This window comes from Hylobates moloch, unplaced genomic scaffold, assembly GCF_009828535.3.
Source record: "Hylobates moloch isolate HMO894 unplaced genomic scaffold, HMol_V3 SCAFFOLD_29, whole genome shotgun sequence".
In the NCBI taxonomy this organism is placed as follows: Eukaryota; Metazoa; Chordata; class Mammalia; order Primates; family Hylobatidae; genus Hylobates; species Hylobates moloch.
This window is the reverse complement of record NW_026652304.1, coordinates 555163-579271: the sequence shown is the minus strand read 5'-3', so window position 1 is coordinate 579271 and position 24109 is coordinate 555163. Positions and strand designations below refer to the sequence as shown.

Below are 24109 nucleotides of genomic sequence, written 5' to 3'. Positions count from 1 at the left end.
ATCCTGAACGGGATCCTGGGACAGAAAAAGGACATTAGGTTATAAACTAAGGAAATCTGAATGAAGTATGTACGTAATGATCAATATTGGCTCATTAATGCCCATAGATGTATATGGGACCTCTCTATTTGCAGTTTTTCTGTAAATCTAAAACTACTCTAAAATAAAAGGTTTAATGGACGCATTACTATTTTAAATTTTGTACGTTTTATTTTTTTTCTTAGAGTCAGGGTCTCACTTTGTTGCACAGACATTTCTGGAACTCCTGGGCTCAAGTGATCCTCACGCCTTAGTCTCCCAAAGTGCTGGGATTGTATGCGTGAGCCACCATGCCTGGCCCATTACCACCTTTTATTAAGTTTTTATTTTCATTGTAAAATTGTTAAAGAAAATCATACCACCTTAATATGAAAAAGAGTGTTTTCTAATTGTCAATCTCTTATAACTTAGTCTTAGCTCTATAACTCATTTATATATTTAGCAATTAATTTGATATTATTTCTGTCCTTGGGAATGTTGTTTTATTTCCTTTGGAAATAAAACTTTCAAATGATTTATCTTATTTAAACTTTAATTTTAACCTATAATTGTATATCTATTTATCATCTATCTATTTATCATCCATCTATCTATCTGTCTATCTATGTCATTGAAAGAAACATTTCTGTAGATTTGAGGTGATGGTGAACTGAAAGTAGTGATTTGGGATCACATTATTGAGAAAAGCAATAACACTGATATAGTGTTCCATCTTAAAACATGATTGTATGTTTTGATGAGTAGGTAAATCAGATGTTTAGTGTATGTTTTGGAAAAAAATAGGGGAAGTGCATTAAAATGACATTTAATACAAGTATACAATAACAGTTATCGACGTGAAGCACTTTGATAAAATAATAATGTATGCCACACTTTATTCTTTCCATGTTTGTTTTATTTAATGCTCATAGCTATCCTGATAATTACATATTTTATTTGTCATTTGCGGATGAGGAAATGAACTCAGAGAAGATAAATGATTTGCCCAAAGTCACATGAGACAGAAATATAACTTGAAATCAAATTTGTAATTTTAAGTTCCTGATGTTTTTACACTATGCTCCCTAAGTGAATCTGTGGACATACATTTCCATTAGTAAGCTTACTCATCTTACAGCTTTCGTCATAGGAATAAAATCAGTTCCCAAACCGGGACCTTCTATCACTTAGGGCAACATTTTGCCTTTTGTAGTGTTTTCACTAGAGTCAAAGTCTTGAACAGCCCCTTGAATTCATCTGAAAAGATGTTACTTGGGGCTGGAGAGGACTACACCTGTAAGAGTAATAATTTAAAAAATACAAATAAATCAAATCTGGGTATTTAGAAATAATACTTGTCATTGTGCACTGTCTTGTGTTGCAAAGATATTTTAAGCACTGCAGAGAAAATCTGAAGCAAGTTTTGGGTTATCAGTTTTATTGATAAATATTTACAGTTGTAGCAAGTGAAGGCCGAGGCGGGCGGATCACGAGGTCAGGAGCTCGAGACCATCCTGGCTAACACAGTGAAACCCCGTCTCTACTAAAAATACAAAAAATTAGCCGCGCGAGGTGGCGGGCGCCTGTAGTCCCAGCTACTCCGGAGGCTGAGGCAGGAGAATGGCGTGAACCTCGGGGGGCGGAGCCTGCAGTGAGCCGAGACCGTGCCACTGCACTCCAGCCTGGGCGACAGCAAGACTCTGTCTCAAAAAAAAAAAAAAAAAAAAAATTTTGCAGATTGGATATTGTTTTTGCAGGAGAACAAACCCAATGATCAGAAATTTGAAGATGGAAAACACAAAAATACATGTTTGAAAATATACTTAGAAAATTATGGTTGTAAACTGTCAATGTAAATAGGCAAAAATATTTTTTGGAAATATCTTTACCATCTTTCAAAATGATTTGGCAATGTGTCAAGATCAAAGTATTCAACATACATGTTTGATAGGCTTCTAGCTATAGGCATTTTCTGTCTAAGACTTAAAAATATTATTATTATTATTATTATTATTATTATTATTTTGAGATGGAGTCTCACTCTGTTGCCAAGGCTGGAGTGCAGTGGCATGGTATCAGCTCACTGCGACCTCTGCCTCCTGGGTTCAAGCGATTCTCCTGCCTCAGCCTCTCAAGTAGCCGGGATTAAAGGCACCCACCACCACACCCGGCTAATTTTTGTATTTTTACTAGAGTCGGGGTTTCACCATGTTGGCCAGTCTGGTCTCAAACTCCTGAGCTCAAGTGATCCGCCCTCCTTGGCTTCCAAAGTGCTGGGATTACAGGCTTGAGCCACTGTGCCTGGCCAAGAAATTTTAGGTGGTTTTCAAATACGTTTTATTTTTGACTTTTTGATTATATTTTAAATTCCCTCTCTTTTACATTTCAACACCAAAGCATCTAATAATTGGTATTTTTTTAGATATAATTTGTCACAATTACAATATGATTTTTAAGAGTATAAGTAAGTTAAAGGTATAGAAAAATGGATAAACTCAAAAGTAAAAATCAGGCATTATTTTAAATCAGCTTAATGGGATGAAAATGTATTTTTGCTCCTAATAAATAAACATTATTCACTTACCCCTATATTCCTTTGGCAAAACTGAACTATCAGGTAGATAAACAACACATATTTCATTCTGTAAGTCAGAACCTAGGCAGCATTAAAGGATACTAATAAACACCCATGCACTATGACCGCATCTCAGAACTGGTCATTCTATGTACATATTTTAAGATTTCAAAAAAAAAAATCACATTATGGTCTTGACTTCTGCATTTCATAACTTTAGTATCAAAGTTGTGTTTTGCTCTTGTTGTTCATGTGCACACTCTCACACTGTCAGAGCATCTATACTACCTTTGGATAACATAATAACAGCCCAAGTAAAGAAGTGCCATCCATCCATTACTGGTGTGATTAATGTACAAGATCAATCTCTGAAGAACTCTGGCTCTCCAGTTTATTCATATATACATAATCTATATCCTCTACTTTCTTTCTTTTATAGATATATCTAAAGTTAGGCACTATAGAAAGTGCATTAGTCTCTTTCTGTGTGCATCAGCAAATTCTAATAGTACACAAAGATACCTTGGCAATCGGAAACACTAAAGTGTCCATTTTAAAGTGCTAATTTTTCCCCAGGGAGGAATTTACTCACTAGGAAAACTCAAATTCTAATAAAACAAATATTGTGCTCTTGGAATGGTAGCATAGACACCAGTTGAAGGCTTTTTTGTTTATTTATAATAGCTCTGTAACTTAAACAGAAGGAATTATATCATACTTAGAAAATTAGTAGAGTTGCAGATATACAGACATACTCTTAAATGAGAAACCCTCCCCTCACCCAAAAATATGAGTTTAGCACAGAAATGCTCACATAGCATGGTTATCAACATCTGATGTGTAAGTCTGCTCTAGAATCTTTTTTAACACAACTTCCTAATCAGGTTTCAAAAGGATATACCAACTTTAAAATCTGTGTTCTACAAATGCCCAGGTTAGAGATTAGGACTCTTTATAAGGGCCCTTATCTTTTACATTTGGTAAAATATTAAAGATATTGTCAAACAGACAATTCATCTAATAGTCCAAAGTATCTTATAAAGATAACTTATGACTAGCAGGTCACCATCATATATAGTAACAACGAGAATATAAAGTCTACATTTAAAAAGATTGATGCATGCAGTGTATCACACTATATTACATATTTTCTAGTCATGTGCACCAATTTGTTGTGCCTCAAACACAGAAACAAATATGATACTACACCATACATGTGTATATATCATAGTAGCATAATAAACAATTCTAAGCAAGAAAAAAATTAAATAATTTAGGAACAATAGAACTTCACAATAGAAGTGATGATTCTTTTAGGTTTTTCTTTACTCTTTAGGAAAAAATATGACTTTTTGTAAACATCTTCATAGCTATCTTTTTTTCAACATATTACTGAAAACTGTTATTCAAATAGTATTTAAATGACATGAATAAAATATGTCTTAACACACTAACACTTTCAGAAAACACAGGCATTTGTTAAAAGAAATGATTATTATAAATATTTTCTATCTTGCATTTTAACTACATTTTCATAAATAACATTTAAAAGTGCTGAATATGGTAGGATAGTCAGCAACGCCAGTGTAAACAGAATATTTTGTTTTCTACTCTGCAATTTTTTAAAAATCCCATTTTGTCAAACACTGCAACAGTTAAAATATTTGCATAGGGAATAGATAATAGCCCTTTTATTCATGTCTCCTGAATTCTATATAAATTAGAAAATCATACTTGCTTAAAAAAACAATTTTTGAAATGTTTTAAGTTTATGGAAAAAGAAACTTACGATGCCAACCTTTCAAGTAAAATAAATTTAAAAAGAAACCCCCAAATCTGTTTTTTTAAAAAATATGTTTAATAAATTAAAAAATGAGAGGTAGTTAAAAAAATGACAAAGAAAACCTGTAACTGTAATATCATCCTTAATATAAGGCCAGTGTTCTCAGTGGATATAAATCTTTTTAAAACTTTCATTTTAGGTTACTCAGTATTATATTCATTCAGTTTAATATTAAAAAATAGTCTTCAGGGGATATTAATATTCAAATGTAACACTTTGATATAAATATGACGCTGATTATTTTAATTATCACTTTTGTGCATGACAGAATATTGTTTCCTTGAAGGTCAGAAGTACATGACAATGTCAGGCAAGTGTTTTGTCATAAAGATTTAGTGTACTTATGAAAAATAATATGGCAGCTGGAAGATTTGAGCACTGTACTGCCTTTTAATGATGGATGAAAACTAACAGTTTGGTTTAAACATCTTTAAAATGTCATCCTTAAGATATTATGTGAAAACAGTTAAGGTCTGAAGTAGAGAATTATTTTCTTCATAACCCTTATAAAACTTTTCCTGGTAAAAACTTAGCTTTTCATTGGATTTCACTTTCAAGGAAAATATGCCACAGGACAGATGCTATTCATCAAAATGTTTTACAATGCTACATGTAGGCATTCCTTTATTAAGTCCTTTTCTTTATATTCCAAAACTAAGTTATCGAGCTTATTATTATTTTTTTCTTGCTGAAGTACATAACTTTACACAACCATTTTAAAACTGGAGAGCCAGTCTTTAATAAATTAATTACAGTATTGGACATCTGATATATACATAAATTCATTTTCTTCTATTACAATTAAAAGCAATATCACTCTTTGATTTGTCATTGAGATAGGATATCTTCAAATTGTTTTGTGCTTTTTTTTCTTCTTCCTTTTTTTTGTTTTTTGCTTTTAGCATAGTAAACTCTCCTGTAATGAAAATGCCACAGTTTTGGCAGCGAACAACCAGAGGAATCCCAATTAGGATTTTCCAACAAACAGAGATAAATAGCTCTTTTTCATGTACAGAAATATTGGCTTCAAAATTAGTGTACTAAACACAGTATATAGAATGTTGAATACCATTGTTACATAGTAAAAATTGCTTTTTTCTGTCTTAGATTATGTTAAAAAATGCAAACCATGGCCGATTTTTTTGGCAATTATTTCTTAAGACCATATTGCACAAAAGTCCTTAAATACAGATATAAGTTATGCTATTGGATTAAATATTACAACAACTATGTGGCAAATGAAGCATTTTACTTTGCACATGCAGTCTCTGGAAATACACGAGGAGACTGTTCATAGGACTACAAATACACTTTGCTTGCAAGTAGAATGAGTGTTGAATAAAACAAACAATTTGGCAATTCATTGTTTTGTGTGGTATTTTCTCCAAACTTAACCATGGAAAACCTTGATAAAAATGGAGACAAAGACCATAACGGTTGTGTTTTCACAGTAGCCTGAGGAATGCTAAACTGTAGTTCTCCAGGAACTCAGTTTCTGATGTTATTTAACTACTTTTATTTCCCATCTCAGCCCTCCAAAATGATTGTTTTTAAATGAACATTAAGATTCAGAAGAAGAGCCAGCAGTACTTTCAACAAATGATTTATAAATTTGAGAGTTCAAAAACCTTGGAAAAGAATCTCTGTGCATTAAAGTATATATCTGAAGTTGGGCATCTTCATACATGTGAGGATTGGGATCCAACAGATTTCTATTGATCACCTCTCTAACTCGAGAATCAAGACTGACCTAAAAAGAAACAAGAGCAAATACATTAAATAATATTTTTTTCAAAAGACCTCAATTAAGTAACTGTAGGTTTGTGACATTTTAGAGAAACTTTAAAGAGCAAATCCAACTACCAAAAGTCTTGAGTTCATCTTTTGAGACTACACAACCTTATGTACTTTTCTCCTTCAAAATTTGCACTAAATAAACAAAAAAAAAAAATCCAATTAAGTCTTTTAAACCAGAAATTTAGTTTACAGATGCCTTTGCTTACTTGGTTTTATAGTTTCTATGCATTCATTCAGGAGTTTTTGACAATTTCTAATCATGGTTGAGATACCAGAAATTTCCTAGCCAGAATATGAATTCACCTCCTCCTATTCTGTGACTGGGGGAGGTTGGCAATATTGATAAGAAGATAAAAATCTACTGGCAGAAGAGTTCCCTGGCAAAAATTAACATGCACATAAAATGCCAACTCCCCACAGTTTCATATCCTAACAAGTCCTACTGTGTCAAAAGTAGGAAACCAAGAGCGAGGCAGGGCATGCAATGAGCAGGTATGCTTCATGTCTCACATCTACCTGGCAAGGACTAGCAAACATCCTTATACATCCAAAGACCTCTTACTAACGATGAAGCAGATCAATTGCTTGGAGTGAGATCTTTGAGAGAAGAAATAGGAATAGGAATGCAGAATAACCATTAAGATAATCAATACAGTGTTATTTGAAAAGTGTACAGAAATTAAATTCTGCAATGATTTAGGATTTTCCCACTTCCTCACTAAATGCGAATCCTCTTGGAACTGGTAAAACGCGTTAGAAAGGGAAATGGGCAAAAGGGCCCTTGGCAATAAGGGCATGGTTGGAGGAACAGAACTAAAGCCCTGCGCTGAAACACCATGTTAGAACAACCCTGCAAGTGGTAAACAACCACTCAGAGTCCAGATTGTTTTCCTCGATCCTCACTATTTAGCAAGGAATAGGACCTGTGAACCATAGTTATTTCATGATATATTCACATACAAACCTTCCATATTTATATTTAAATGTGTTGTCATAAGCATTCTGCAAATGCCTTTTAGTCTGGCTTCTTTTCCCACCACTGTTTGGATGAAGTCTGGGAACTAAGACAGTCTCTTATTGAAGCCTCTCCTATTCCATCCAGTGTCCCCAGCTTCCTGAGCTCAATAGACCACATGGAATTGGGTTGATTGCGACACCCCAGGGATGGCTACCAGATTTGTTGGGAGATGGCAATCCAGACTACATATCTGTGGCTTAGCCAGACCAACTCATAGAGGGACACCTCATTTTACTGTGCTTCCCTTTATTTAGTTTCTCGCAGATACTGAGTTTGTTACAAATTGAAGGCTTATGGCAATCCTGTGTCAAGCAAGTCGACTGGCACCATTTTTCCAATAGCGTGTGCTCACTCTGTGTCTCTGTGTCACATTTTGGTAGTTCCCATAATATTTCACAATTTTCATCATTATTATATATTTTAAGGTGATCTGTGATCAGTGACCTTTGTTGTTACTCTTGCAATTGTTTTAGGAGGCCATGAACCATGCCCATATAAGACTTAATTAATTTTTAATTGATGACTATGGTGTGTATACTGACTGTTCCACTGAACTGCCATTCCCACATCTTTCTCCCTCTCCTCAGGCCTCCCTATTTCCCACAGAGAAAGCAATATTGAAATTAGGCCAATTAATAACCCGCCAGTGGCCTCTAAGTGTTTCAGTGAAAGGAAGATTCACACATCTGTCACATTAAATAAAAAGCTAAGAAATGGTTAGTTAAACTTAGTGAGGAAGGCATGTTGAAAGCTGAGACTGGCCAAAAGCTGGGCCTCTTTTGAAAGTTAGCCAAGTTGTGTATGCAAAGGAAATGTTCTCAAAGGAAATTAAAAGTGCTACTCCAGTGAACATGTGAGTAAGAAAGCAAAACAGCCTGTTGCTGAAATGTAAAAAGTCTGAGTGGTCTGGACAGAAGATCAAACAAGTCACAACATTCCCTTAAGCCGAAACCTAATCCAGAGCAAGGTCCTAACTCTCTTCAATTCTGTGAAGACTGAGAGAGGTAAGGAAGCTGTGTAAGAAAAGTTTGAAGCTCACAGAGGTTGGTTCATGAGGTTTAGGGAAAGAAGTTATCTCCATAACATAAAAGTTCAAGGTGAAGCAGCAAATGGCTGATGTAGAAACTGCAGTAATTTATTCAGAAGATCCAGCTAAGATAATTGATGGAGGTGGCTACACTAAACAGCAGGTTTTCAATATAGACAAAACAGCCTTATACTGGAAGAAGATGCTATCTAGGACTTTCAGAGCCAGAGAGAAGTCAATGCCTGATTTCAAAGATTCAAGGACAGGCTGACTCTGTTGTTAAGGGCTAATACTAACTGGTAACTTTAAACTGATACGAATGCTTATTTACCATTCTGTAAATCCTAGAGCCCTTAAGAATTATGCTAAATCTACTCTGCCTGTGAAGTATAAATGGAACAACAAAGCCTAGATGACAGCACATCTGTTTATAGCATGTCTTACTGGATGTTTTAAGCCCACTGTCGAGCCCTACTGCTCAAAGAAGAAAAGATGCCTTTTAAAGTTCTGCTGCTCATTGACAATGCTCCTGCTCATCCAAGAGCTTTGATGAAGATGCACAAGGAAATTAGTATTGTTTTCATGCCTGCTAACACAGCATCCATTCTGCAGCCCATGGATCAAGAAGTAATTTGAACTCACAAGTATTATTTAAGAAATACATTTCAGAGGCCAGGCACGGTGGCTCATGCCTGTAATCCCAGCACTTTGGGAAGCTGGAGTGGGTGGATCACGAGGTCAGGAGATCGAGACCATCCTGGTTAACACGGTGAAACCCCGTCTCTACTAAAAATACGAAAAATTAGCCAGGTGTGGTGGTGGGTGCCTGTAGTCCCAGCTACTCGGGAGGCTGAGGCAGGAGAATGGCGTGAACCTGGGAGGCGGAGCTTGCAGTGAGTCTTGATCGCGCCACTGCACTCCAGCCTGGGCCACAGAGTGAGACCCCGTCTCAAAAAAAAGCAAAGAAATACATTTCATAAAGCTATCACCGCCATAGTGATTCCTCTGATAGATCTAGGCAAAGCAAATGAAAAACCTTCTGGAAAGAATTCACCATTCTAGTCATTAAGAACATTTGTGATTCATCGAAGGAGGTCAAAATATCAACATTAACAGGAATTTAGAAAAAGTTGATTCCAACCCTCCTGGATGATTTTGAGGAGTTCAAGACTTCAGTGGAGGAACTAACTGCAGATGTGGTGGAAATGGTAATAGAACTAGAATTAGAAGTGGAGCCTGAGGATGGGACTGATTGCTCCAATTTCATGATAAAACTCTAAAGAATGGGGGATTGCTTCTTATAGATGAGCAAAGAAAGTGGTTTCTTGAGATGGAATCTATTCCTGGTGAAGATGCTGTGAACATTGTTGAAATGACAACAAAGGATTTAGATTACATAAACTTAGTTGATAAAGCAGCAGCAGGGTTTGAGAGGATTGACTCCTATTTTGAAAGAAGCTCTACTGTGGGCAAAATGCTACCAAATAGCATTACATGCTATAGAGAAATCTTTTATGAAAGGAAGTCAATCGATGTGGCAAACTTCATTGTTGTCTTATTTGAATAAATTGCCACAGCCACCCCAACCTTCAGCAATACCAGCCTGATGAGTCAGCAGCCATCAATGTCGAAGCAAGACCCTCTCTCCACCAGCAAAAAGATTATGACTCTCTAAAAGCTCAGATGACTGCTAGCAGTTTTTATCAATAAGGTATTTTAAAATTAAGGTATAAACATTTTTAAGACATAATGCTGTTGCTATGCTATTGCCAAGTATTGTTTATACTATGACTACAGTATAGTATAAGCATATCTTTTTTTTGTTTTTTTTTGAGTCTCGCTCTGCCGCCCAGGCTGGAGCGCAGCGGCGCGATCAAGACTCACTGCAAGCTCCGCCTCCCGAGTTCACGCCATTCTCCTGCCTCAGCCTCCCGAGTAGCTGGGACTACAGGCGCCACTACGCCGGGCTAATTTTTTGTATTTTTAGTAGAGACGGGGTTTCTCCGTGTTAGCCAGGATGGTCTCGATCTCCCGACCTTATGATCCGCCCGCCTTGGCCTCCCAAAGTGCTGGGATTACAGGCGTGAGCCACCACGCCGAGCCAAGCATATCTTTTATATGCATTGGGAAGCCAAAATATTCGTGCAACTTGTTTTGTGATATTTGCTTTATTGTGGTTGTCTGTAACTGAACCTGCAGTATTGCTGAAGCAAGCCTAAAAAGCATTACTTGACTGAACTACACATTTGTCTTTGTTGGGAATTCTTTAAAAATAAAAATGTTCTGGAAATGAATTGTTCAGTTTTTATTTTCTGTTATTACCACATGAGGTCACTATCAAGTACAAAGTAATTTTAGAAAGCACAGAATATTTTTCCCCAACGTTTTTATTTTATCTAAAAATATATTTTTGCATTTATCTGCCAGAGAGAAATGCTGACACTGGAGTTTAAACTGAGATAAACTGATTTATCTTATTCTGAAACATCACGTTATGGTAAGGTAAATTCTTACCAAACACACCCCTCTGTTTTCTTTCAAACTTGAGAAAACTTTTTGTTTCAATAGAGCAGGAAACCTTACATTAGAGATTAAAAAAAGGGGGGTCATTTACTTCTTAAATAGTAGTATCATTAAATATAGTGTAAAGGTTTCTTCTCAGTAGATGGAATCATATTATTATCTTAAGACAAATAAACTTAAATGGCTTATGTCCTCATTGTTTAATTTTTCATTTTTTTTGCAAGCTAAAAACAGTATTGAAATATTGTAAAGTCATACAGTTCAATATTTAGTAATCTATAACAAAAATGCATTTGCTATTTCTATTTAAAGAATAAAATATTTACCTTAATATCAGGTTGTTTGTCTGAAAAGGCTGTCGATCAGTCAAAAGAAGTGTAGCGAGGTCAAATAATAAGGATAAACCCCATGGGGATAACAATCTATTGTTTCATCTTGTGGCATCTTTGTGCTTCAGAATGTGGATCATCTATAATACAAGGTATTAGTGGTGGATCCCAGTTGGGCCTGGGCCACAGTCACCCTAGGATTCAGGTGTGTCTGGATGGCTTCTAAAGCCATCTTATCTGGGCTCCATTGCATGAGGGACTGAGGAATTTCCTGTAAAGAACTCATCCTAAGGGAAGAGAAAGTTGAGTAGCACAAGATAAGAGCTATCCTCAGGCAATGCGTGTCTCCTCTTATCTCAGGCCACATAGAGGGAAGAGTGCATTCCAGCAATAACAGAATTTATAGCACAAAAGCACTACCCTTGTGAGACGGGACACAGGCAGCATGATAGGTTTGACCGAATTTAACTGGCAGTTTTAGCAGTGCTGAAAAGTCCGGCAATGTTGAGCCATAGCAACTGAAGTTTTAAAAACACACAAGTGACTTTGCAATAGGTCTTGGTGAACTTGGAAGCATTCATTCCCACAGGGAGTAGAAGACAGGGAGGCAGAAAAGCAAGGGACTTGCAAGCAAAAAGTCACGAGAGCGAAGTGTTCAACAAAAGTATGGAGGTAAAGCGAGGAGAAGGAAGACAGAGAAATCTTGTTAGTGTGGCTTGGGAAAATCTGGGTTAAACTGAGTCATATACCCTGGTTAATCTTACTAGATTTCCTATTCATTGAAGGAGGACATGAAGGTAGGTTAGCACTGCTGAAAGGGAGTACACCAACTTTTGACCCTGCCTTTTTATTCCAGTCATCAAGATGCAAGGGAAAATTTGATCCTATGTATATTTTGGCATAATTATACAAGAATAATGAATTTTCACTGAAAGTCTTTTTCTCCGTAGACAACCTTTCTTTATGTTATTAAATCCCTGAACAATGTTTTTCATGTATCACATCCAAGTGTTTTCTCCATTTTTCTCTCTTATTTTTACTGTTACTGAAGTTTCTTTATTTAGAATTCCTTTCCAAGTAAAATTCTGATTATTTTTCCCTTTATAAGTCCATATCAAATTTTACCAATGATAACATCTGCCACTGGAAATTTTCTTTTCTGCTTTTAATTTGAACTAAATTTGGTATTCCTATGTTAAATTTCATAAATCTAAAGAATACGTGATCCTCCTGTCAATTTTAACTTTTACTTTGTGTACATTTAGTCACATTTTATTTTGTGCTTGTTATTTTTCCTGAAAATAATTACACATTGCAAATAAGACCAATTGTTCGAATTTCTCTCTTAGAACAAAGATTATTGGTAGGGTAAACTGTAATGTAATACTCTTGGTGGTGTCTGGATGATAGGAAAGTATATCCTGCTGGTCTAGGGGAGGGTTCAGGCCTGTGGTTAAGGTTGCTATTTCTCATCATGTGTGAAGTTTTACGGTTGGGTTTATAGAAATCTAAGGTAACATCAGGAAGAAAATATTAGGCAATGGAAAAATTAGTCAGCATGGTGTATTTGGAAAAGCACCACATTTGGAATCAGAAGATCTTGGGCCTGCATTCTATCTCTACCAGATATATTTATAATTTCCTCAGACATTCATTTCACCTCTTTGAGAATCAGTTTCTTTTGCTGTAAAGTGGTACCATCTGTCCTCGTGGCTGAAAGATTGTTGTGAGACTCAGGCTGTAATAATATAGGCAAGACCACTGTGCCAATAATGAAGCCAATGTAAAGTAATTAATAATAATTGATCATAATTATGACATCATCTTGATCAAACCCAATGTGTTTGGCTTTTGCATCAACTTGAATTTTACCTTCTCAGAGTGACCTTACTTGACTACTTCTATTCCATCTAATTCAGTCTCCAGCCCATCACAATTTTTAGTTACTTACTTCAACAAGATTTGTCTGTCTTCCTAAAATGTAAGCTCCATTAAGGGATCGGCCAGTGTCTCTTGTTTATCATCATATCCCCAACATCTAGCCCAGTGCTTGGCTCATAGGAAATAGTCAATAAATATTTTTTGAATGATAATATGCGTGCATAAAAAATACATTTAGGAAAATACAGTCAAGTGAGTTCTGTTTAGAAAAACTGACTTAAATCATTGAATGTGCTAAATTCACATAATTTCACTTAAAGACATATCTACCTGGACACACAGAATCTGCATGTCTATCACATAAGCATTATTTTGTAGATAATTCTGGTGTTCAGATAGGTCTATTACTTTTTTCTCTCAGATGGTAACTGGGAAGTTAGAGAAATCAGAAAAAGCAAACTCCTACTACGATTACAATTACCATTCCCCAGAGCTTGAACATCACAGATTTCGTGGGTTTTTGGGCTTCCTCCATGACTTCATTCATAACACTAGGACGTGGAGGTTCCAGCGCGCTAAAGTGAGCTGCTAAGTGGCTCACAGATGGTAAGTGACAGATCCAGTTTATAGTCCTGGTAACGACAACGCCATCATTAGGCAGATTTCTACATAACTGGACCACAGTTTTCTTCAATTCAGATAAATGTCTGATATTTGTTGAAGGATTTATAGTTATTTCTTTTTTCAGTAGCTTAATGCTGTTTACAGTTGATAAGAGCCTCTAAGTAGATTTTTTATCCAAGTTATTTATTTTGCTAGGTTTGTCTTTCGATATCGTTTGGATGTTTGTTCCCACCCTAATCACAGGTTGAAATGTAATCCCCAGTGTTGGAGATGGGGCCTGGTGGGAGATGACTGGTTCATGGGGGCAGATTTCTCATGAATGGTTTAGCACCATCTTCTTGGTACTGTCCTTGTGATAGTGAGTGAATTCTTGCGAGATCTGGTTATTTAAAAGTGAGTGGCACTTCCCCACCCCTTGCTCCTGCTTTGCCCATGTGATGTACTTGCTCCCCCTTCATCTTATGCCATGATTATAAGCTTCCTGAGGCCTCCCTAGAAGCTGAGCTGATGCCAGCACCATGCTTCCTGTGAAGCCTGCAGAACTGTGAGCCAATTAAACCACTTTTCTTTATAAATTACCCAGTTTTAGGTATTTCTTTATAGCAATGCAAGATTGGCCTAACACATCCTTCCATTAATTAATATAAGCTGCCACCAAAATCCGCTACGTGGAGCAAGTCTACTATTAGGCTTAAAGGCCTCTTTATTATCTTCATTTGTTTTGCCCTTGAAGATATCACTTTTAAAAAAATTTACTTTTTAAAACAAATGTGTAAATTTCTAGTTGTTTTTTTTTTTAGTTTGGCCTTTTCCTTCATAAAATGCACATTATACCAAGAACAGAAGTTATGTCACCTCCTAATTGCAAATATCTTTTTAAAATATGTATATATATATATAGAGAGAGAGAGAGAGAGAGAGACAGAGAGAGAGAGAGACAGAGTCACACTTTTGCCCAGGCTGGAGTGCAGTGGCATGATCTTGGCTCACTGCAACCTCCGCCTCCCAGGTTCAAGTGATTCTCTTGCCTCAGCCTCCCAAGTAGCTGGGATTACAGGCACCCACCACCACACCTGGCTAATTTTTTGTATTTTTAGTAGAGACAGGGTTTCACTATGTTGGCCAGGCTGGTCTCAAATGCCTGACATTGTAATCCACCCATCTTGGCCTCCCAAAGTGCTGGGATTACAGGCGTGAGCCACCGCACCCGGTAATATCTCTTATTTTATAACATAATGCTCAAATTATTACAAATGCATAAAACATATTCTTAAAATAAGGTAACGTAATTTTTAGCACATTGACTTCAATAGTTTCATTAAGGGAAAAAGTTGTCTATATATAAATAATTTTTAAAATGTAGTTGTTTTTCTATATTTAACAAAGAGGAACACAAATAGGCAATCAAATTAAGGTGAAATAAAAGTCTAGTGAAGAAAAATGGCCTTCTGTTTAATAGTAAAATCATGACAATTTTTAGTCATTACCATTTTATAATGATTCAAATGTTCATGTTTTTTAAAAATATTCTGAATAAGTAGAAACATGCATAGAATTTCAGAGGTAGAAAGCCCAGATTGTCTAGCCTCAAAATGAGAAATAGGTAGGAACTCAGATTGGTATTAACTGCCTTGAGTACTGTGTTTAAATAGATTCTGAGGCTCAGTGTGGGGACAGCAGTAAGGAGGACCATGATGGATAAGCTATGCCATTAGGTGGAGAGGATGAAGTAGTAACACAAATACTCTGAATACATAGAAACATGTACAGAATTTCAGAGGTAGAAAGCCCAGAACGGCCTAACCAACCTTTTCAATAGCTTCATAGCCTTACAGTTGCCGTCATGCATTTGGTTTATTAGTTTCTGTGCTTATTTTTATTGTTATTTTTGTAAACAAATGAACTGAATGTTGAGACTCAGAGAGGTAAAGTGATTTATCCCAGGCCACACAACTGGGATGTCGCAAAGGCAGGATTAAAATCCTGTGCACCTGAATATTAGTCCAGTGCTCTAATTCCGGTATAAGCAGGGCTCTCTCGATCTGACATGTGCTCTCTCCAATGTTAGAAAACAAAATCTGAAGAGTGGTAACTTGATGTAAGTTAGTAATGTATTGTGGCTGATTAGAAATGGATGACTTTTTGCACATGAGTCGAGTCAATGAACAGGATACCTTGGTTTAAAACATAGCTTTTTAACAATTATCTTTTATAACTGAAAATATCTACTTTTGCTTATTTGTTTTTGCCATTAAACAATGATCAAATTTAATTACTCTGCTGACAGGATAGAAATCAGCTGGCTAAACAATGGAACTTCAATGGTGTATTAATTTCTATATCAAGAGTTAATTACAAGTTGGCAAAATTAGAGCAATTTGAAATTCACCTCTGTCTCTGTTTCTCTCTGTGATATTTTGAGGACATTAAAGAACGGGTAGTGGCCAAAATATGGGTATTAGGAAACATAAAGGAGAGAGTAAATATGGTTACGACACTAAACATTAGTGTATGTCATTCTGGAAAGGTCATGTTCTTGATCAGGAAATGAGATTTTAGTGACTTTCTGGTGAAACTTGTGTTCAAAAGAAAGAAATTAGGTGAAAACGGCCAGGCGCAGTGGCTCACACCCGTAATCCCAGCACTTTGGGAGGCTGAGGGCAGGCAGGTCACTTGAGGTCAGGAGTTCCAGAGCAGCCTGGCCAATATGGTGAAACCCTGTCACCACTAAAAATACAGGAATTAGCCCGGCATGTTGGCGGGTGCCTGTAATCCCAGCTACTCGGGAGGCTGAGGCAGGAGATTCGCTTGAACCCAGGAGGTGGAGGTTGCAGTGAGCTGAGATCGTGCCACTGCACTACAGCCTGGGTGACACAGTGAGACTCCGTCTCAAAAAAAATTAGATGAAAACAAACCTCTATTACTTTAGCAAAAAGAATGGAAACTCACTAGTTTATATTTAAATAATCACTATAGTAACTCTAAACATAGCTCAAAGAGAAAAAATTAAGTATTTTGCAAAGCTCCATCAATCAGTGACATCAGAAAATCAGGGACTGTGTGGATAATAAGAAAATGTTTTACATAAAAAACTAAACATTAAAGAACAGAAACTGTAAAAATAAGGGACATAGTATGGAGAATATTTTTTCTCCTAACACTGAAAAAGAATGGAACAGTCATCATTTTAAGATGCTACAAATATAGCACAAAGGAATGGACTAAGTAATCTAGACAACTATCATTTTAAGATGTCACATCTTACATACTTTGGGGGCAGAAATGGGCTAGATAATCTTCCCAAGGACCCTCATTTTGTATAATTACAGGCAAAAGCAGCACATATTTGGGCACATTTGGATCATCTGGTTTATTTGCTATATGCAGTAACTTTAAAATAATAAAAATTAGCATAAAATCATTATACTGATAAAATACAAGTAGAGTTGTTTAGATACTAAAATCCGAGGCAGGCCAGAAGCCTGAAGAATGTAGTTTTAGGATGCAGAATTATACCAGTATTAGAAATACAGTGTGACATCAGTAACAAATGTGTTGAGGCTACACATTTATTACTGATGTCACATTGTATTACATTTATTAAACTCTCCCCACCTTGCTTTTATGAATACATTTTTCATGTTCACGTAGGAAATAAAAAAATCAATCCTTTGTACATCTAATTCTGGAAGGTTTCTCATTTTGTAGAGACAATAGTCCTGGAGCACTCTGGAATACCAATGGCATTTTAACCTAACTAATAAAAAAAAAACTAAATAACCCAGGTACTGTATATCTTATTATAAGTGAAATAGTTTATGTAGCATTCCAAACTTAGAGGTTAATAAAATAATTCCTTTTATAGATCTCAAAGCAAGGAGTGTAAGGCAGCCTGGGACCATGCCAAGTATTGGAGGAGGAACAGATGACTGTAGCCCATAAATGTTCAGGTGCACAAGAGAGGGGCATGCCATTTAAATGCAAAGGTAAACATCACAGTTGTTCAGGAGAAACAAAAAAGACAAAAAGAGGCTGGGATGGAAAAGAGAAGACATTCTAGGAACCTCTATGTTCTCTAAGTGCTTTGAAGCCCTCTGGAGCTCCATCACACAGGGCTCCAAGGGCCTGGCCACATTATTAACCACTCCTTCACCAAATGCTTTTAACTCTGTTAGCTGGAACACTTCTCAAGAACAAATTAAGTTTTAAACAGTCAATGGAAAAGTGCTATTTGGTTGCTAGAAGTATTGCTTATTGATTAGGTACATTCTGGCAATGGGAAAGACGCTTGCACTTTCAATAACAGAAAACCTAGAATAAGTAAAATAATTTCCATTTCCCACCTAAGAATATTAGTGGTCAAGGATCATTTTTCATTTCTGTAAAGATTCAATCATAAACATCAACAAACATGTCAGATTTTTTTTTTGAGTCCCTATACCAGAGGTTTTCCAACTAAGTATGTATGTGGAAAACTTGTTAAAAGTGCAGATTTCTGGGTCCTATTTCCAAAAATTCAGATTCAGAAGTCCTGGTGAGGCCTTAAGAATTTGTTTTTTAAACAAATGCTCCAGGTGATTCTCATTCACATGATCTAGGGGTCATGCTTTGCGAAATACCACCCTAAAATACATTCTCTCTTTCCATTTTCGTTTGTCACAGCAAATTGTGTTTAAGCAGGCTCCTTAGTGTTAGTTCTGAAAAGCAAGTGAACTACCACACGAGTCAGCTAGAGATAAACAGTCAAAGCACAGTAGGGAAACCTAGCCTTCAAACTTGTGTTCAAGGAAATTCTCCCCACAGAAGCTGAATTATCTACCCAGTGAAATCTTCTGCCCTCTCCACATCCCATGCCCTACCCAATGTGGACAGCCATCCCTTGACAGTTATCCTTGGTCTTAGGAAGCCCACCTCAATGTTTTCCAGATTTTTACCTCTTTTGGTGATAGTATAGAAATGTAATCTTCATATATCATCCTAGCCTTTTCTTCGATTACTTTTTTGTTCTGCTCCTTCTTTAAGTCTTCACAGGCAAGCCAGAAAAGTAGGTTCTCTTCGCTGTATTCTGTTCGGAGGAACTCTCTGAAAAGGTTTCTTCCTGCTGGGGCCTTCATCATCTTGTCAAAATTTTGAGACCAGGACAAGACTTCCTCTGCAGTGGGGTTTTGGCTGCAGAGACAGAACGGGGCCGTGATCAAAGGGAACTTTGTGATGAATGCTAGACCAGGTAAGGAGAGGAGCAGATAGAAATTTTATCAATTTGCTGCCATCTAGTGGTCAGTATTTTGCCACTCAGTCCAGCCTGATCTGGCAAATAAGTATCCGTCAGGACTACATCAGTTATTTCAGGGTTTTGACAAAAATTCACACAGGCATAAGAGGCATGTAGGGAGACAAGCATTCAAATAGCAAGGGGCCTATACGTAATATGCATGCAGTCATCATGCATTCCTAATGAAGCTTGGAAATGTTCAAACTTTAACAATATGTTGCAAGTTGATAGAAACTGTCTGTAAGTGACTAAGGACAACATGAATTTTTTCTTTGCCTCTAATCAGGATTTCAATTTTCCAGCCATAAGATACAGTTTTTTTTTTCTCATCTCCGGTGGCCATTTTTTTCATTTGTCACTTGATTTAAAATAAGAATACACTGTGTGCACTTGTCACATATTTTCCTAAACTTTAATAATTTTTCTGCTGGGCATGGTGGTTCATGCCTATAATCCCAGTGCTTTGGGAGGCTGAGGTGAGAGGATCTCTTGAGTCCAGGAGTTTGAGGTCAGCCTGGGAAACATAGCAAGGTCCTGTCTCTGCAAAAAAAAATTTAAAAATTAGCTGGGTGTGGTGGCATGTGCCTGTAGTCCCAGCTAATTGGGAGTTGAGGCAGGAGAATCACTTGAGACAGGAGCTTCAGGTTACAGTGAGCTATTATCATCCCATTGCACTCCCGGCTAGGCAACAAAGTGAGATCCTGCCTCTAAAAAAAAAAGTTTTTTTTTCTATGAAAAGTTATGGACGAATTGTTAGTCATAAATGGAGTTATAATTGGAAGCAGAGTGCTTCTATAATGACACTGACATTGGGGAATTTAAAACTATATACAGATCTTTTAGTGACTAGGTGACTGCAGAAACCACCAGTAATTAATCCACTTGCTTATACATTAAAGAAGTAGAAGACAGAAGCTTGGCGAGTCTTATGGTTAAAATGATTCTGATCTTCCTTTCCTGTTCAATGATTTACTTAATAATTTTCCAACCTAAAAGACATTTGGCCAAAGAAGTATGTTTATATATATATAAACATATATATATATATGGTAAATACATATACACATAAAAAGGTAAATACATATATAAAGGTAAATGTATATATTTCTACCTTTTTAACCAGGTATTTCAAATAGATTGTTACTGTTCCATAATCTCTGCACTTCCTCATTCACTTAAAACAATTTTTAATTTTAAAAAGCTTAAAAATTATCATGAAGCATCATTATTAAAACCTTCTCATAAAAAGCAGAAAAAGAAAGCACTTGTAATTATATGACTGGACTATTTGTATTTTGATTTTAGTCCATAGGGACCTCTTGTTTGGGAGGAAGCACGTGGGGAGAGTCTGCTCTGGTGGAAAAGGAACCAGGAGTCGCTGGGTGCCCTCGTTCACTCACTTGGACATTCCATATCATTTGTGTGTGTGTTTAGACACTTCTCTTATAAAGAGAAAAACTTAAATTCTCGAAAATGAGAAGTAATGAATTAGGGAAATTTTGGGTACTAATGCATATGACAATCTTTATTTTTTTTTAAAGAGAAAAGTAAATTTAGATCATGTTTTAGCCAATAACTTAACATAGCTAATAGAAAAATTGCTGAAAAGCAACGGCAATGACAAAATAAGATCTTCCAGATTGAATTTGCATTCAGTTCCCAAAATCATTTTGAAGAGTACCATGGAGCAAGGGGTAATACTTAGGCACGCAGTTGATGTAAATGGCATATGAATGCAAGAAACAATAGCTATGTGGTTCTCACACTCACCATTCCTCTAGGACCTGGATACTCTCCATTTTTGTAGTGTGTGTGGGTCTTCCCGCATTTTCCCCTCTTTCTTCATTCCTCACAGTGAGGCTGTAATGTAGCAGAATATTTAATTTTGTCAAGGGAAATTCAATCAGTTGAAGAAAAGACTAAATTTTTCTGGAGAAACATTTCACAGGAGATCTTATATTCAACTATGTGAGAATATTTAAAATATAAAAGAGCAATACCATTTTAAAACGATGGGCAAGCCCATGTCAAAGGGAAGATAATAATTTTTAAATAAAATTATAAAGTAAATCAGACTCTCAAAAGTGGATATTGTTAAATATCCCAACTTCATCTTTACATAATCTGAATTACTTAATATTTCTGAGACATATGATTAAATGCTTTAATATTATATATATGTATATACACACACACACATATGATTACCTTACTCTTTAAACAAAATGTCATTTTGATTTTTAGTTAATTCTATTCATAGTCTGTTTTCCATTAATTTTCCCCGATTGAGAGCTAAGAAGATACAATGTGTCAGAATCTAATACAGATTTTGCTAAATTTACATTGTTACCGATAATATCATTCCTTCAATTGCTAAAATCAAGCTACCGGATTTATATTTGAGTTTGTTTTTGCCCTTTCACCCCAGTAAATCAATCTCCAAGGTCTTGAAAGGGACAGACCAGTAACTGAGCATTTGGAACAGGTGAGCATTGGGTGGGAGGAGTGTGTGTCTGCGTGGCATAGGTTTGGGAATTCTACAGCATCATAGAGGACAGAGGATAATGCCGAAGGTTTTAGTAGCCCAGAACAAGAATAAGAATAAGAATTGTCCAATGACAATTGCTCCCTAAAGCTGAGCAGTGCTTTAGGGCGGAACACCGAAAATTCTAGGTGTAGACTAGAAATAACAGATGAGGTCATGGGAGATACTAAGAAGCAGGGTAGGGAGAGTAACTCAGTGGCTCGGGAAAATTTGAGCTCCCAAATTAGCCAACTGATACCTCTGTCTAGAAGCCGAGGAGCTTAAGAGCCTGGCAGAGAGCACAAGAAGTTCAGATAACATCTCTCATTTGTTCCTTCCTTCATTTACTTACTCAAAATAAGAGGCAATGGAAATGATGATTTTCTAGTGCCTGTTATGTGTTGGGCACCATTCTTTTTTTTTTTTTTTTTTTTTTTTTGAGACGGAGTCTCACTCTGTCGCCCAGGCTGGAGTGCAGTGGCGCAATCTCGGCTCACTGCAAGCTCCGCCTCCCGGGTTCATGCCATTCTCCTGCCTCAGCCTCTCCGAGTAGCTGGGACTACAGGCGCCCGCCACCACGCCCGGCTAATTTTTTTTTGGTATTTTTAGTAGAGACGGGGTTTCACCGTGGTCTCGATCTCCTGACCTCGTGATCCGCCCGCCTCGGCCTCCCAAAGTGCTGGGATTACAAGCGTGAGCCACCGCGCCCGGCCCATTCTTTTACCATTAATATTATTATCCCCATTTTACAGATGAGCAAAGTGAGGTGCAGACCCGTCTGGGAGGCTGGCCCAAAACTGAACACTAAATAGGTGGCATAGTTGGAATTGGAAGCCTACCCTGTTCAACAACCCTGTATTTCTGAGTGCCTACTATGGACCATGGCTGCTGACAGACACTGAGGTCATAGACCACTTACTATGTGAATGCAAAGGGTCACTAAACATCGTTGGTGTGGAAAGGAAGTGTTTAGGAAGAGGTGCCCAACAAGCAGTTATTCTCAGTCTGGAAAGTCTGATAAGAAAAACCAAGACAGTGTCTCCTTAATTCATTCTTTCATTCGCAAGTGCAAGCGTGAGGACGGAGAGAACGGAGCAAAGGGAATAATTTCTGACAAGCGGGCCCATCTACAATGGAAAGTGAGGCTAGACAGGAAAACTGACTGGAGAGAGCAGACTCACTGGAAAAAGGTGAACCCAATGGGAATTGAAAAGGATTCTGTAGTCAGGAAAAGGACATACAAAACATAGGATTTCATAGTGAAATACACTGAGTTTGCCTCTACCCATTTCTAGGGACAGGGGCAGGTTTTTTGGTGTAGAACCATGGAGGGAAAGGTAATGTAGCCCAAAAGGATTCTGGGGAGCAGAAACTAGAGCGGATGGTCCCTTGGACCCGCTGCACATTGACTAGACCCCTGCTGGAGGCAGCAGTCCCAGGGTTAGAGACAGCAAAGCCTTCAGCGTAGTGTAGTTTTGGGGAGGAATTCAGAGAGAGCGTATAAAATTTGGAGGTATTTGCGTGTGAGTGCTGCGAATGTGTCTGAGGTTTGATACAGCCTAGGAAACCTCAGTCCTCCGTGTCGCTATACAAATAGGCCAGATAAGTATTTTAGAGGAGATTCACTAATGAGTAAGAAAAGTTCTTCTCTGGAATTCGAGGTATTTCCAGTCATGATGGGAAAAGTGGATAAGGGGGGGATACACTGCTGACAATATTCTGTAAAACTTCCTGTATATATAAAATGTACAATTTTTTGGTAAATTCTATTCAGCTCTTTTTAAAATAGGAAATTGATACTCATTCTGCCAACCTTTATTGAGCTTCTATGTGTGTGTGCAAACACATATTAAGGCACTATAACACAACTAGCAAAACAGCTCTCATTCCTTGCTTAAATAATAAACTCCTTGAGTTTATTTTTATTACATTTCCACACAATGTCCCACAGAAGGCAGTACACATGACGCAGGTATACTTCATTTCATTAAACATCTTTGAGAAATTTTTTCTCCGTTGTGCCTTTGCTGTAGAGTAACAAATCTGGAGTCTACAGGCATGAATCACGAGTTCCTGAACATGAATTCTGGCTCTTCTATCTGTTTCTGTGATATTTACAAACATCCCAAATGCTACCATATTAGAGCGATCATTATGAAATATTAGGTTGAGTTTACATCTTTCTTTTCTACAGATGGTAAAATATGGACACACATTTGGACTAAAACTACTTACAACAGACATTCAGTAAATGTTTAACTGTTCACTGTGCAGCTCTTGATCTAATATTGGCCACAATCTTGCCCTGTAGAAATTGAACTTTGGCAACAGACAAATTGTCCTTTTTATTAACTGTCCTTTACTACTGGTCTGAAAAAATGGGTTTCAAGGTTTCAGTTTTCAAGAACTGCTGAAAATATCATTTTAAGTTAAAGAGAAATGGAGAAAATAGACAAGGGATTAATACTTAACAGTTTGTCTGTCTTGATACTGACTAATGTCTGTCCTACTTGGTCCTGCTCCAAGTAGTGCATTGTTTTGTTTTGTTTTTTAATTCACTGGAAATATTTGCTCTAGACCAACTTATATACGTTATATGTGTTTGAGGAAAGCCCTAAAAGGAAAATACCACATCAACAGTTTTGAGGGTCCCACAGAAACACTTTTTTTCTTTTTTT

The 24109-nt window shown here is 36.8% G+C and overlaps 1 protein-coding gene across 1 annotated transcript in view; it reads right to left on the bottom strand.

Moving 5' to 3' along the window:
• Positions 1–5757: 5757 nt before the first annotated feature.
• The window catches only part of LOC116463226 (regulator of G-protein signaling 17), a 118266-nt gene continuing 99914 nt past the window's right edge, over positions 5758–24109 (bottom strand). Inside the window, exons 3-5 of the mRNA XM_032146239.2 lie at positions 20678–20767; positions 18570–18804; positions 5758–6186 (exon numbers count right to left, since the gene is read on the bottom strand). Of these exons, the coding sequence (XP_032002130.1) occupies positions 5998–6186; positions 18570–18804; positions 20678–20767 (514 nt within the window). The 3' untranslated portion in view covers positions 5758–5997. The remainder of the gene's footprint in view (positions 6187–18569; positions 18805–20677; positions 20768–24109) is intronic.